Source organism: Gracilinanus agilis, chromosome 2, assembly GCF_016433145.1.
Source record: "Gracilinanus agilis isolate LMUSP501 chromosome 2, AgileGrace, whole genome shotgun sequence".
NCBI classification, from domain to species: Eukaryota; Metazoa; Chordata; class Mammalia; order Didelphimorphia; family Didelphidae; genus Gracilinanus; species Gracilinanus agilis.
The window spans coordinates 39,559,495-39,576,186 of NC_058131.1; the positions used below are offsets into that span (position 1 = coordinate 39,559,495).

Below are 16,692 nucleotides of genomic sequence, written 5' to 3' on the forward strand. Positions count from 1 at the left end.
TCTTCAAACATCCCATGACTCCTCCCCACTCTCAGCTGGGATCCTGTTCTCAAATTTATTGGAAAAATTACTCTGAGCTCCCTCTTCTTCCCTCTTCTTCATCTTCTATCACTCTGGTGCCTTCTGCTCCTCTCTCAAGGTTCGTTCCTGTTTTGCATGATGAAGTGATCTTACTTCTGGCGGAATCTAATTCCTCTATCTGTTCAGGTGATCCCATTCCATTCCATCTTCTCCAGTAGATTGGCCCCCTATATCATCCCCACTCTTTCACTTCTTTACAGTCTCTCTCTCTATATATATACTTACCTCTCCCCTACTACCTACAAACATGCCCATGTTTCCTCCATTGGGAAAAACCCTCACTTGAAAAGTCTATCCCTACTAATTATCATTCTATATATCTCTTCTCTCCTTTGTAGCTAAACTCAAAAAGACCCTCTACAATGAGCACTCCCACTTCCTCTCCTTACTTCTGATCCTGCCTCTGATACTATTTAGGTGTCCTTGGGCAAGTCTTTTAAATTCTCTCATCTCTAAAATGAGGAGACAAATGGCCTTTGCAGTCTCTTCCATCTCAGAATCTATGGCTCTAACATCTGGGTTTGAATCCTGGCTTTGCCATTTACTATGTATGTGAATTTAGGGAACTCATTTCATCTCTCAAGGTCTCATCTTAATTACCTATAAAATGAAGAAGTTGGTGACAACATAGTATAAAGAGTGCCATGCCTGGAGTCGAGAGGACTGGGTTTAAATCTGACCTCAAACACAACCTAGCCATGTGAGCCTGGGCAAGTCACTTAGCCTCAATTGCTTAGCTTTTCTGCCTTGGAATCAATACTTATTTGATTTTATGGTAGAAGGTAAAGGTTTAAAAAAATGAAGGAGTTTTACTAGGTGGCCTTCTAGGTCTCCCCCATCTATGAATTTGTCGCATCATGATTAGCCATCAGAAACATCTGGAGAAGTCCACCATCTATAGGCAGTTTCTCCATTTGAACTCTGTGAGAGAAATCCTTCATGATTCTGTTGGACGCTTTGGTGAGTGGGTATAAATATGTCTCACCTGATCAATAAATAACTCTTTCTCTGCAGGTGACTCTATTCAAATAATCTGTAGTGATCTTAACACAAACATGGCAGACACCTCGTTGGAGGAGAGCTTTTCAGGAAATCGAGATCGATGAATTTTGTAATCAGCAAATAATAAACACAGTGGCCTTTAGTGTTTTCTCTACCTCCCAATTAACCATTTGACTAGAACGATGGAGCCCTCCATAGGAAATCATCCACAAAAGGCTGGCAACTTCCTTTTTATGTTGATTGTATATAAAATAAATAATTTTAATAATTTTATATTAATATTCCTTATTATGTTATCGCTGAGGATGCCCTTGGTACACATGTAGGCTTTTTCTAGGGGGATTGTTTTTGGTAGCGAGGGAGCCAGTGGAATATAGGCAAGTAGTTTATGGGAAACCAGGTTCAAATCCTGTTACCTGAGTGACCATCAATCTTAACCTCAATGGACTTTAGTTTCTTCATTTGTAAAATGAAGTGGTTAGACTACATGGGGCAGGAATCCTCTTCTAGTCTTCTCACTTTATGCAAGAGGAAACAGTGACAGAGTTAATGGCAGAGCATAAACTGGGCTCTAACCCAATTCTTCTGATTCTTAGTTGAGCACATGTAACCAAATTGTCAAAATCTGGTTTCTCTCACAGGGGACAAAGGTGCCAGACCTTCCAGAACAGAAATTGCTAGTTGATAATCTCAGGACTCAAAATAAATAGGTAAGTAAAGAAGGGGCCCTTTCTTCTTTTTTTTTCCTTCTTCTTTTTCTGGGGCACCTGGAGCCCCATCCACTTTGTTCCTCCTGGGGAAAATTCAAGCAATTTGGGATAGCAATGCTTTCAAAGAAAGAAAAAGTTCCCGAGATAGGAGACTCAGAAGCATCTTTGTCCCCTTTCTCAACCCTCCTGAACTGTGCCCATGAGCCACCAAATTCCTCCCAGGAAAGTTGGGCAAGAGAACTACAATACTTAGGGAAACATTATGTATTCCTAAGGGAGCCCAGTCGTTGTTCCAAAAGGTCCAGGATCTGTGAAGGACTCTACCTTAATCTCTCCTAACAGAGTAGCCCATCACACTTTCAACCTGGCTCTTATTCCCATCTTTACTAATCCCACCTTCTCTCCTCCCCTGGGGACTCTTTTTTTAAAAACCCTTACCTTCCATCTTGTAATCAATACTGTGTATTGGATGCAAAGCAGAAAAGTGATAAGGCTAGGCAATGGGAGTTAAGTAACTTGCCCAGCTAAGAAAAGAAGTATCTGAGGCTAGGTTTGAACCCAAGACCTCCCATCTCTAGCCTTGACTCTCAATACACTGAGCCATCTAGTTGCTCCCAAACTAAAAATACATTTAAACCCTTTCCTTTTGTCTTAGAATTGATACTAAGTATTGGTTCCCGGGATGAAGAATAGTTTGGTTTAGGCATTTGGGATTAAATGACTTGTCCAAGAAGATTAGATTTGACCAGGAAGTGTCTGAGATTAGATTTGAACCTACGACCTCCCATCACCAACTCTGATTCTCTATCCACTGGGTCATCTAGCTGACTGGGGATACTTAACCTTGGGAAAATTTGAAAAAGCAGGGAACTTTCGGGGAAAGACAATCACTAGAATTAGGGAGTCATATGTATCCCCAGGAAAAGGCAGACATCCAGGAAGGGTAGAAGTGTTATCCACTGGGAAATTAAATGAAGTCTTTCCAACATGGTAGAATCTTCCAGAACTTATACCCAACCACCATAGTCTTCAGAAATACAGTCACCTCATTCCATGGAGAGGCATCAGAAGACCAAATGAGAGGTATGATTAGATAGCTGTTGTTCTGGGAAAGACCTGGGAGAATATAGTATGAGTCAACAATGGAATATGGCAGCCAAAATAAGCTAATTCAGTCTTGAACTGTGTTAAGAGAAGTATAACTTCGAGGAACTGGAAGATGATAGTTACTCAGTAATCTACTCTGGACATAACACACACAGGAGGTTTTTATGTTCAATTCTGGACACCATGATTTAGGAAGGGCATTGATGACATAGAGAGCATTAGTGGGAGGGCAACAAGGATGGCAAAAAGCCTTAAGTTCATGCCATGTGACGACTGGTGGAAGGAAATGGGATTGGTTAACCTGGAGAAGAGAAGCCTCAGGGGGAATATAATAGCTGTCATCAAGACTGTCATTTGGATTTTTGACTGGTTCTATTTGCCCTGGGGGAATAGAGCCATAACCAGTGGGTGAAAGCTTCAAAGAAACCTATTTGAGCTTGACATCAGGAAAACCTTCCTAAGAACTAGAGCTTTCCAAAGTGGAAGTGATCTGCCTCTAGACGTAGTAGATTCCCTCACATTTAGGCTCTTTAAGCAAAGAGTAATTGTCCGCTCATCAGACAAATTGTAGGGTGCAACTAGAAAGCTTGGTGAATAGAGAGTCAGACAAGGTCTTGGGTTCAAATCTAGTTTCAGATCCTGTTTAGCTGTGTGATCTTGGGTAAGTCATTTAACCCCAATTGCCTAACCTTTACTACTCTTCTATCTTATAACAGATACATAGTATTAAGGAAGGTTAGAGTTTTTCTAAGACATATTGTAATGGAGATTCTTCCCCCCCCCAAAACCTAGCTGCTCCTGATTCTTTTTTAAATTAATTTGTTTGTTTGACAAAAAGATATATGTATATATAAAAGTATGTTTTGCTTGTTTCTGTTCATTAGTTCTTTCTCTATAGTGGGAATTCTTTGTCAATGATGGGTCAAATCCTTGAGTTCTTCTCCACTCTGAAACATTATAGTTCTCTGAGCAGGAAATAGGAGGACTTAACAACTAGAACAAATAATTAGCACAAATGTCCCTAACTGGTAGTGAGACCCTTCCCTCTTGGCCAGTTTTCTTCTCTGTGTAAGAAGTTTGGACTACATGACATCTAACATATCTTTCAATTTTTTTAGCTTTTTAATACTGTTTTCCCTCAATTACATGTAAAAACAATCCTTAACCTTGGTTTTTAAGAGAATTTGAGCCAAATTATTACCCTTCCTCCTAACCCATGTTCCCTTCCTTCCTCCCTTTCTCCCTCTCTCCCNGGGGATATTTGTTAACATTTTTCTGAAAAATGACTACAAAGCACAGAACAAACTGGGGAGGAACCAGGACATTAGCACCATAGGGAAGGAATATAAAAGATCAAGAAATTTGAATCCATGTGAGCAAGGTTTTTTGTTTTTTGTTTTTAAATTTGCATTGAGAACCTTACCAATCAAAAACACGAGACATCCTTGAAGAAGATGGCGAGCTTCTTAGGATTCACTTGGAAATGCAATCAGTATGCCATTCCATCCAAAGAACTTTCTACTCTTGATAGACAACTAGAGATAATAGAAATGTTTCCCCTTTGAGAGTAATAGGTCAATAAGTATAGGAGGTATAAGAAAATGAGCATGTATGATATTTTTGCCTCTTTGTTTTTTCCTTCCTTCTTCCCTTTCCTCCTTCCTTCCTTCCTTCTTCCTTCCTTCCTTCCTTCCTTCCTTCCTTCCTTCCTTCCTTCCTTCCTTCCTTTCTCCTCTCCCCCTTCCCTAGTATGGCAAACAATCTGATATAGATTTTACAAGTGCCATAATGTAAAACATTTTTCCATTTGTGGAAGAGATCTCAAACAAAAAAAAGTTGACAAAAATGAAGAAAGAAAGTGAAATATGATATGTTTCCATCTGCCTTCAGACTTCCCTTTCAGCTTTAAAGCTTATGAGTCAAACAGGGAGTCTACAGGTGTGGTGCCAGCTCTGGGGCTGTGGGCCAAGGATGCTTCCTAGGAAGATCTTGTTCCTGTGCCTTCTGGCTGACTGGGGCTGGGCTTGTATAGGTAAGTCAGCTCACGTATAGAGGAACCGAGGGCACATAATTGAGCCGGGGCCAATGATTAAAGTCACATCCTGTCCTTGTGTGTGTGCTCATCATGCACATATGTTTTGGGGAGAGCCACAGAGCCCGGGGACAGGGGAGGTGGGTGGGAGGGCAGGCCAGGGCACCTCAGGGGGCCTAGATGGATGTAGGCAAAGATGATGAAGACCAGGGAATGGGGCAAGAAAGATAAAAGGTTGAGTTTTTCCATCACGGTGTTCTGTGCAGCCTGAGCCCTGGGGAGATGGGGGAACATAGGGGAGAAGTCCAAGCTGGGGTCTTAAGCCCCCTGCAACCTGCATGGCTATGACTTCAGATCCCCAAAGGCCAATTGAAGATGTGGAGCATTACATGAGGAATCTGACAACTAATACCTCCAGTCAGAGATTGCAGAGCCTTCTAGATAAACAAAGGTAATGGGGGCTGAGCGTTCCCCTTCTTCCTCTCCACCACCTGTTCCCCTTCTTGGAGTCCAGTTTCAAGATAGGGGAGCCGGGGTGGGGGGCCTGGTTCTAGCCCTAAGCCAGATCCCAACTGGCTATGTGACTTCAGGCAGCAACCATTCTAAGTACTGGGGAAGTTTATGGCTTACACAATGCCATGTCTGATAAGCAGAGTGAATTGCATTTTCTTATTTTGCAGAATAACTGCAGGACTCTGGGGGTGAAGGGATGAGGAGCTGGCTTTTAATTCAGCTGGTGAAAGGGTCTAATTGTAGTCTCTAGACTCCCAAGACCATTCCTCTTTTTGTCACACCAGAAAGACTTGGGGAGACTGGGATGTGGTGGAAAGAAGGAAGGCTATAGAGCCAAGACGAGTGGGTTCGGAATCCTGACCCTGAAAGTTACTGTGGTATGACCCTAGGCAAGTTGCTTAACCCCTTGGAGTCTAAATTTCCTCCTCTGTGAAATGAGGCACTATAAATAGATCTGAGCCTGGAATCAGGAATTCTCACATTCAAAACTGACTTCAGATACTTACTAGCTGGGTGGCCTTGGACGAGTCACTTAACCACTGTCTGCTTCAGTTTCCTCATCTGTAAAATAAAGATAATCATAGCATCTCCCTCCCAGGGTCATTGTGAAAACAGAATGAGATAATATTTGCAAAATCCTTATCAGGGCAACCATAGAACATAGTAGGAACTTAATAATTGTATGTTCTTTTCCTTCCTTCCCTCTGTAGTTTTGCTGCAAATTAGAAATGTGTTACATTATTATAATAATGCCATCATCTCCCTGAGTCTTATTTCTCCCATGTATCTGAGGGTGGGAGGGAAAGAACTACATAGATTGAATGTTATAATGAGCAAATACAAAACTCTGATCTAGAGATATGACATGGGTTTTATCCTAGGGGTCACCTAGCCAGCTCCCCCAGTCCCCCACTTCCCATTTTCTCCCACCTTATTATGCTGTGTGCTTTCCAGTTCAAAAGAGCTGGTCTTCTTCTTCTTCTTCTTCTTCTTCTTCTTCTTCTTCTTCTTCTTCTTCTTCTTCTTCTTCTCCTTCTCCTTCTCCTTCTCCTTCTCCTTCATCCTTAACTTCCATCTTAGAATCAATACTATGGTTCTAAGGTAGAAGAGGAGAAAGAAATAGGTAATGGGAGTTAAGTGACTTGTCCAGGGTCACACAACTAGGAAGTATCTAAGGCCAGATTTGAACCTAGAACCTGCTATCTCCAGGACAAGCTCTCTATCCACTGGTATTTTTCTTAAATTATTAATTTAAAATATTCTTAAAGGTACAAGGGGAATGGATACTTTCATTCCTTTCCCAGTCTACCCTTTCCCTTAGAGGAGGGAGCTCCCATGGTCAGAGCCTTAAACACTCTGACATTCTGGTGTTATCAGCCTAGAGTGCAGACAACAGCTCCAATGCCCCTCTCACAATTTGGTTAATAAATTCTCTTCATCTTCTACACTGGGCACAGAATGGCCAACCTAGGGCTTAGAAGTGGATTGTTGGTCCCCTAGGGAATTGGTGGGGAAGGCTTTGCTTCTGACTCAGTGATTTTGGCACCAAACTCCCATCAACCTGGTCTCTGAATGAAATGGCAGCTAGTTGGCCCAGTGGATAGAGAAGGACTTGGAGTTAGGAAGATCTGACCAAACATGGCTTCTGTCTTCTTCCCCCTTTAGTTGGGGGCTCACCAGTTACCATCCTCCCCTCCATCCCTCCTCATCATCTGATCATCCCTCCCTTCCTTTCCCAGAGCTATCCACAAATTGGAGGCTAAGCTGAAGGAAATCACCTTCTCCACAGAGAATGTCACCATCGAAGTCGAAGCCATCCAGGCTCTGGTCTACAAGCTCACCTGTAACTTCTCCGGGTTGACCATCAACAGTTCATACTTAGAGAAGGTCGGGGGCATCTCTTCTCTTAGCTCTTTTCACACTGTAGAAGTCTTCAGTCTTAATTCTTGAGATTCCCCTTCCACAGGCAGTAGGTGAGGAGGAATCAGGATTCCATAGACATCATCTTGGCTTTGCTTCTGACTCAGTGTGATCCTGGGACCAAACTCCCTTAGACCTGGCTTTCTTTCTGTGGAAAATCATGTTGGCTGGGTGGTGTCGTGGATGAAGAGGTCAACTGGCAATCCAGAAGACACCCAAGCTGTGTGACCCCCATTGTATACTTATTTCTCTTTGCCTCAGTTTCCCCCTATGTAAACTAGATATGATAACAACACCTACTTCTCAGGGTTTTTATAAAGATAAAATGTGCTTTGAGTTCCTAGTGTGAGATAAATGTGATAATGGCATAAAGATGAAAAGTGATTTGTGTAGTGGAAAAATTATTCTATTTAGGGGAGAAAACTTGGGCTCCAATCTCAAGTCTGCCATTTGTTAATTTTCATGGTTATTTACCTCTCAGAACTCCAATTTTATCATCGATCAAAGGAGGGGATTCCACTACTAGAAAGTCCTTGAGGAGTCTTATGAAACCATTCTCCAGACTGCAGGTTCCCCAAGAGCAGAGGACATGTCTCCCCAGTGAGAGTTTCCTACTGGCCAGACTCATTTCTTCCTTGGGCCTATCGTTTTGCTGAAATAGAGCTCTGCCCTCCGAAACTATTTGATTCACCATATTGACTCCTTGACCAATCAGAGCATCATTATCCCATTATTACCCGTTATAATGAGTCCCAATGGTATTTGTTCAGAGGAACACAGGAAGACCGCCCCATGGTCCATCTTACTGCCCTCCTGGGTTCCACATTTACTTTAGTGTTTAACACACCAAACTCTGGAACAGTAGCCTGAGTATTTCATCCTACAGGTACCATATACCCTCTGATGGGAATTCAGGGTCTCCTTGCTCCCCTCAAGGGCTGGGACTTTTAACTGGTCCCCTCAAGAAAAATGAAAAGTAAATTCTTATTGCAATGGCTTGGCCAATGTTCATAGCTCTTCTGGATCCCCTCAGGCCAAAACCAGGCACTTCATGCAGTTCCCTACTGAGCTGACTCAGCACGCCTGCAAAGCAAACCAGAAGCTGCGGTTAATCTGTATCTACTTCAACATGAACGATTTCTTCCAGGTCAGAGTCCCCAAGGGAGACAAGGTGGGAAGAAATGCCCCAGTCCCCCTCCCAGGAGCATCCCATCATCTGGGCTCCATCTTTCCACATCCCTCCAGCTTTGGTCCCAGGCCCTCTGACTCTGAGTGGCAGAAGGGTAGTCATATATAAGGGGACCGTGCCCCAATCTTTCCTTTTCCCTGTTGTACCAAAACTTCCTCTTCTATGGTGACCTTCCTCCTCTGTGCCCTCTCTATGCCAACCCTTGCTTTCCCTGCCCTTTCTGAGGCCATTCTTTACTCACCCACTCCTTTCTATACTAATCCAAGCCTTCTTGATTTTTACTGGGTCAACTGTGCTTCCTCTGCCCCTTCCTATGCAAACCTAACTTCCTCTTGCACTGAGTACACTGAGAAAAGAAATATCGGTCTATCCCCAAACCCAACCCCTACTTGGCCCATCACCAGGGCAAGACAAGTGGCATCGGGGAGAAAACAGCTGATCTGATGGCAGGCAGCTGCGGAGCTCATGGCTTCTGTGTTTGGCTAGTGGCCTTTGGGATGCTTGTCTTGTCTTTCTCTTCATTCATCTTTCTTGATTCTAGGATGATGACAACAGTCTTCTGCTCAACAATAACATCCTAGGAGCCAGCTTGGTGAACCATAGTGTGTCCAACTTGAAGCAGAATGTGAACATCAGCTTTTGGCACAATGAAAGCCTGGTGAGCAGAAGGGAACTGCTCCAACACACACACACACACACACACACACACACACACACACACACACACACAGACACACCCCACTTTATAAACTACTGGCACAAAAACAGAACATTTGGAATTATTTCCAAGCCACTGCGTTTTGAAAAAAAATGGGGCATTACCCCCCCCTCCAATAATTTAACCACTGTAACATGGAGATGGCAGGGTGGAATTCCTGCAAGACACAGGATCAAGCCTCAACCCAAAGGGGTTGTACCTTGCAGGAATTCCACCCTGCCATCTCCATGTTACACCACTCAGGGCTCCATCACTGTTTGTTCAATGTTTGGGATTAGTCAAGGGATGGAGGTTCAAGGATTGTATTTGACTGGAATGATCCACTGCGATACCCCTAAATGGAACTTCTAGAAAGTAAAGTAGCTTCATGTCAGACTTAGGAATCTCAAGTTCCAGTGGGTAGTGGAGACGGCCCTTACAATGCATGGAGGCATTTGTCCTGTTGGAAGGAGGGGTTGAGGCTGCGCTGAAAGAGCCTTCTCTGGGAGTCAGCAGAGCTATATTCTAGTCCCAACTCTTCCACTACCATACCATGTGACCTTGGGCGAGCATTTCCTTTCCTATGGGTCTCAGTTTCCTCACTTGTCTAATAAGGAAGACAATCCGTTTGATCCTTGAGAGCCCTTCTAGCTCTAAAACTCTATGCCTAACAGAACTGAATTTTTTTAATCTGTTTTTTTAATTCATTAATTAAGAAAATTTTTCCATGGTTACAAGAACTGAATTTGTAGTCAGACAACCCAGATTTGAATCTTGCTCCTTTTACTTATTAGCAGTGAGGTCATAAGCAAGAAGAAGTCAGATAAGATTATTTCTAAGAGATGACTGGAGAGATACTAGTTTCCACATTTCCTCCCAACTCCAGTTTCCCATAACATTACACAGAATATATCTCTATTGATTATGTTAATTTCAGAAAATTCCTCCCAATGGCTTGACAATGTGGGAATCTGCCCATCGCTGAAGGCAAAGGCAGCTCGAGATCAAGATGAGGGCTCACATCAGACTAGGCTCAGAAACAAGCAATTTAGGGAATAAATAAGGATGGAAGCCCTTTCATCTCTGACACTTTGACAACTGACCAGAGTCTTCTCTCTTGGCCTTCTCTTTCCTCCCTCACAGGACAGATATGATTTGACGTGTGTCTTTTGGAAAGAAGGAGCAGGTGAATTCCAACAGTAGGAACAATCTTGGGAGGGCTTATCAGAGGCTGAAGATGTCAGCAAAGAATGAACAACTGGGTGCCCAAGGCTACAGAGTGTTGTGGGTCCAGGGGAAGTCATAGCTTCTAGAAATGGCCCTGTCATTCCCCAGATTTATGCAACAATGTTAGGAAGTCAACTCGGCCTTGGCACTGGCTGTGGTAAAGGGAAGCTCATAGACGCTTTTTATCTTTCACTACCCTTTCCTATCCCTAATCTCATTTTGGGGTTTATTTTTTCAAATAGATGTTATTGATGCCTTTTGAGGGTTTTTTCCCATCCATCACCTCGATTTCTCCCATATCCTCCCTTTCCTTCCAAAAAACCATTTCTTATAACAAAATTTTTTTGTAAGAAAGAAAAAAGGGAGAAGAGGGGGAAAATGTGTAAAACCAATCAACATATGAGGAAGGAAAAGACAGTGTTCTATGTAGCACGCATGGGCTACACACCAGCCTTCCCCCCAACAGATATTTCTGTAAAAAAGCTGGGAACAGCATCACCTCATATCTCTTTTTTTGGTCCAACCTTGTTCTTTGTCATTCAACAACATCAATTTTAAATGTTTTGGTCCTTGGTGTTGTTAACACATTGTTATTGTCATCATATAGATTGTTTTTCTGACTCTGCTAACTTCATTTCGTATCAGTTTATATAAGTATTTCCATGCTTCTCTATATTTTTCTGTCCTTGTTCTATGCCTGGTGACATTCTATTATGTTCCCATACAAAGTCTTGTTTAATCATCACACATTTGATTTCATTTTATCTGTGCCACCATGTTGGGTGTGGTAGTAGAGAATATGTTCATTTCTCAAAAGAGAAAACCAAGGCCTATGCATGAATTTATTTATATTAATCTTTTTTTTCCAGTCTCCATCCCTTCCTTCTCTCCTCTACCCACCACAAAAGTCCTTCTTAATTCAGACATACTCTGGCCAGTATTAAACTGCCTTGACTTCTTGAAGTTGCATTGATTGTTGGGAGGGGGGAAAGTCAGTTTGGGTAGAATGGAAAAATAATTGGATTGGGAATCAGAAGACCTAGTTTTGAATCTCAGTTCTGGCATTGCTAGTTGTGTGACATTGAACTGTTGAACATCTCTGAGCACTGATGTAGAAAGAAAGGGGTTGGATTAGATTATATCCAAGATCCTTCCTAACACTAAAATCAAGAATCTATGATGCCTCATTTGTCCTGGATAATCCACTTTACCCCTTCTCCCAATTAAATAATTGAGATGATTGGTACCTAACATGTCTATTGAGGTGACAAATAAATGGCCTCTTATTCTTTGGCTACTTCTATCCATTTCTTCCCCAGGAAAAATTAGTTGGGGGGCCTGGAGCAGTGAGGGATGCAAGACTGTCCTGGAGGCACCATATCAGGTCATATGCCACTGTGATCACCTCACTTACTTTGCTGTCCTCATGGTAAGTGACCAGTCCAAATCAGGCCTTTTCCACCCACTCTGGTCTTAGAGGAGAAAGGCTTCTTTGGGATAGTCAACTTATCTGTTTTGTAAGTCCAGATCCCATTCAATTCCCTCCCTCTTCCCCTACCTTTTGTCCCATCTCTTTCAGAAACTCTCATCAACCAAGATTAGCAAGGAGCTATTGGACCCACTTAACTACATTTCCATTGTGGGCTGTAGCCTGTCCATTGTGGCTTCTCTATTCACCATCCTATTCCATCTTTATTCCAGGTATGCCCTGGCCCCACTGGCAGGTTTTTCTAGGGGTCAGATTCCCATGTCATTCTCCATGTCATCAGATTTCCATCCATATCCATCCCTCTTCTCTCTCCACCAAGAAAAATATTTTACCTTGATCTCTTCTCTTCATGATTTCCTCCCTGGTCTCTCAATCATTTTCTCTGAACAGATGAAAACACTTAGGCAAGAAGCTAGAGATTCTCTCTAGAGATTCTTCCTGATTTCCTCCCTGGTCTCTCAATCATTTTCTCTGAACAGATGAAAACACTTAGGCAAGAAGCTAGAGATTCTCTCTAGAGATTCTTCCTGAGCCTGTTTCCTCTGTTTCCTGAGTTTCCAATATGAGAGAGACCCCAGTATTTCCAAATATGGTTTGAAGTGTAGACACAGTGGTACCTCTTTGGGATGGAGGTCTCCAGGAAGAGGCAAATCCCAAAGGTTGATCTCAATAAGATTTAAGTCTTCCTGTTCCAGCTTTAATGGAAAATGATGTGGAGATGGGATAGAGAGTAGGAGAACTATGCTGAGGACAGATAAATTCTAGTGATGAAAGCCAGTTAACTAGAGGTTTTTAGAGGCAAGATTGCTGGGCCTGGAACTCCTGGTGATGTCAGTGGGTGTGGGGAAGGGTAGATAATCTTTGGTGGGGATGAATTATTTACTTAGACTTATAACAGAAAAGTTACCCATATCTCACTCCAGGAAGAAGAATGATTCCACAACACATATCCACATGAATCTCCATGTGTCTGTCATCCTCTTGAATGTCACCTTCTTGCTAAGCCCTTTCCTGACCTCACTGTCAGTAGGGTGTGTAGCCATAGCTGCCCTGCTGCATTATTCCCTGCTCAGCTGCCTCACCTGGATGGTCATTGAGGGCTTCAACCTCTACATGCTCCTTGTCCGAGTTTATAACATCTACATCCGAAGATACATCCTCAAACTCTGTGCCCTGGGTTGGGGTGAGCACAAATCCCTTCCTACCTCTGCCATGCTTGAATCTCTATTACCCAGGCCTGCTATTACTTCCTCTTCCTTCATCACAATTACCTCTACCCACTTTCTCAATAGTACAAAGTCAAGATTAAATAGATAGATAGACAGATAGATAGATAAATAGATAGATAGATAGATAGATAGATAGATAGACAGACAGACAGACAGATAGTGGGAGACATGGACAGATGTATGGGCAGGAGGATTGATGGATGGGTAGATAGGTGGATAGATAAGGAGATAGATGATAAATAGATGCATGGATGGATAAATAGATAGGAAGATAGATGAATGGATAGATAGGAGTTTGGATAGATGAATGGTTGGATAGATGATGTAGACAGATGATAAATGGAGAGATATATTATAGATAGACACTAGATGAAAAGGAGAGTAGATAGATGGATAGAGAAAAGAATGGATAGCTGAATCGATGAATGTTTGGATAGATAAATAAGAAAGAAAGACAGGGATAAAAGTTCTATTAATAGGTCAGACTAGGGACACGGAAAGGGATATAGAAACCGAAAACATTTATTAAGGGTTTACTGTGTGTCAGAGTGTGTGCTAAGCACTAGGGATGCAAGTATAAGCAAATGAGAGAATCCTTACTTTTTAGTACCTTACATTCTAATGGAGGAAGAAAATGTATAAAGGAGAGCTGAAAGGTAGAAGAGCATCCATTCAGGGATATGGTGTCTGGTGAGAAGGGATCTAAAGTGCTGAAATGAAGTGAAGCATGATTGGGTCTCCTCCTAGAATAGTGGTCTAATAAGCTAGTCACCAATTAGGAGAATGGACTTATCTTGAAGCTTCCAAACATTTTGGGACTGTCTGGGAAGAGTATCAATTGATTACACTTCTAGGAGGGTGTGTGTGATGTAATTAGAGACCTTAAGAAATAGATAAATGATTGTGTGTGTGTGTGTGTGTGTGTGTGTGTGTGAGTGTGTGTTTTTGTCAAAGGATGGTTAGAAGACAGTATGGAATTAAACAAGTACTTATTAAGCCTCTACTATGTGCTAACCCCTTCACACATTATCTCATTTGATTCTAACGACAAGCCTAAGAGATTTTATTATCCCAACTTTATAGTTGAGGAAATTGAGGCAGACAAGTTGAGTGACTTGCCCAAGTCCATGCAGCTAATAAATATGAGGCTGAATTTGAAGTCAGGCTTTACTAACTCCAGGTTCATCACTCTATCCACTGGGCCACCTAACTGCCTATGGGTGGTTTAGTATAAAGTCACATTATTATCCTTTCTAGGAACAGTTGAGATCCTATAGATCAGGGGTCGGCAATGTATGGCTCTCGAGCTATATCTGTCTCTTTTGAGGGCCAGATATGGCTCTTTCTGCAGGAGCCATAAAGTCAATTTTTTTTTCAGGCGCTATTACAGGAGCGCACTGTGAGCACTGTACGGCTCTCACGAAATTACATTTTAAAAAATGTGGCGTTTATGGCTCTCACGGCCAAAAAGGTTGCTGACCCCTGCTATAAATCCTTCCCACTGGCTCCATTGCTTTAACCTGTATGGCAAAACCACAGGGCAACCTCTAGGTCAGTCCCCCGAACTGATGCTGTCTTGCCCAAATAGGGCTTCCTGCCATCATAGTGGTGTTCCTTCTCCTTGTGAAAACTTCTGCATATGGATACTATGAAATTCAAATACAGAACAGCCTGCAGAATGATACCAGCCCTCAGAATGCTTCCATGTGAGTGTCTGGGGAACTCTAGACTCCAGGGGGTTGTAGCTAAAGGGGATGGCTGAGAGCTAGGGCTCCTGGCTTCCTTTCCTAGCTCAGATCAGATTTCTGGCAGCCTTTCCTTCTTTCCCAGGTGCTGGATCAAATCAAGGGAAATCCATTGGGTCTTTGTCATGGGCTATGTAGGTATCACAACCCTCTTCAACCTGGTCATCCTCATCTGGGCAGTAAAGATGCTCCGGGGCCTGCGTTCTCGGGAGAAGTGGGAATCACGACCCTGCCAAGACATCACCACTGTCTTGGGTTTGAGTGTGCTGCTGGGGATCACCTGGACCCTGGCCTTCTTCTCATTCCATCCCATCCTGTTGCCTCAGCTCTTCCTTTTCACGATCTTCAACTCTTTCTATGGTCAGTGATTCTCTTTCTTGAATGACTGAGGGAGAGACGGAAAGGCTATATGTGGTTGTGGGAATAGTTATCTTTGTAGGGAAGGAGAGATAGTGAGCTTAGAACATCTCCTCATCTCTTTCTCAGTCCCTGTTGGGTGATCAGAGGGAGGGTTCAAAGGAATTCAGGGGATCTGTGAACATTTGCCACCTGAAGAAGAGGAGGAGTAGAGTCAGGAATTATTCCTATGACTTTAGCATAGTACTTTTCTCATCCTGCTTGTCACTCCTATCTGTGTGTCCCTGGACAAGTCCCTTTCCTCTAAAATGAAGGAGGGTTCTCAGGTCCTTTCCAGCACTAGAGCTAGGATCCTCTAAATTCTAATCTTACTTCCAGTTTCAAATCCCATGATTTAAAGGTGGGGCACAGGCCAGCAGCTCTCAAATTTGACCCTCATTGTGACTGCACTGATTTCCAGAAACTCAACTCTTGTCCCATGTGTCTTGGGCATTGTCCAGGGCAACTTGTTAGCCTTAGATTCTTTAAATTTGCCCTGCTCTCCTAGTCAATGGCTGTCTAGATTGGTCAGAAGCTTCATTTGCTTCCCTGTTGAGAACACTGGATCCATTCCTTCTGGTCTTCTCAAAATGCTCCATCCACCATTCTCTAATCCCTTTTCTGAGATAGGGATTATTCATGTCTTGGGATCCTGGGGAATGGCTAGATCCTCCCAGAAGGGTATCTGTGACTCTGGGGCCAAGATTGCTCATCTGATTCTTCCACTAACACGCCATCTTTCTACCCACAGGTTTCTTCCTCTTCCTGTGGTTCTGTGCTCAGAAGCGACACTCTAATTTGGAGGCCGAAACCTCCAGTTCTTCACAGATGGCACGGACAGGGCCTCAGAACCACAATTCTTCTAAGAGATGTCCACAACCTTCCTCTCTCACCTGTTTATTCAGGCCTTTCCATCCACAAGGCATAAGTCACCAAGATGGTGAGGTGGAAAAGGATATGGAATGTCCAGGGACATAAGGAGGAACATCCCCCAAGCCCAGGACTTGTGGCTTCCCTGGAAGCCAGGAAATGGTCAGGATTCTGAGCCCACACTCAGAGAGCTAATTCTTGTCCTTGATTTTCCTCTAAGCAAAGAGAGGTACCGACCACTGCCAGAGGCATTTCATTTTCCCCATAGGACATCTTTCTTTGGAGTAGGATGGAAAGACCTAGCCAGAGGGTGTTTGAGCATTAATGCAGTGGTCTTTGGGGAAAATCATAGTATTGAAATGGGAAAGAGCCCTGGCTTAGAAGGCAGAAGGCCTGAAGTCTAGCTTTGATCCTCCCACTGATTTATTATGTCGCCTCTGCCGAGTCACAGTGATGCTATGAGCTTTGAACTAATTTGCCAGATG

General features: G+C 43.0%; 1 protein-coding gene across 1 annotated transcript; it reads left to right on the forward strand.

The window, feature by feature from the left end:
- The first annotated feature begins 4,814 nt into the window (after nucleotides 1–4,814).
- On the forward strand, nucleotides 4,815–16,315 carry ADGRG5 (adhesion G protein-coupled receptor G5). Its single transcript, XM_044660449.1, has 12 exons — nucleotides 4,815–4,932; nucleotides 5,287–5,383; nucleotides 7,185–7,332; nucleotides 8,399–8,512; nucleotides 9,096–9,212; nucleotides 10,395–10,437; nucleotides 11,798–11,907; nucleotides 12,058–12,179; nucleotides 12,891–13,150; nucleotides 14,785–14,902; nucleotides 15,027–15,301; nucleotides 16,089–16,315. Exons 1-12 carry the CDS (start codon nucleotides 4,815–4,817, stop codon nucleotides 16,313–16,315), a joined length of 1,749 nt encoding a protein of 582 aa, XP_044516384.1.
- Nucleotides 16,316–16,692: the final 377 nt, after the last annotated feature.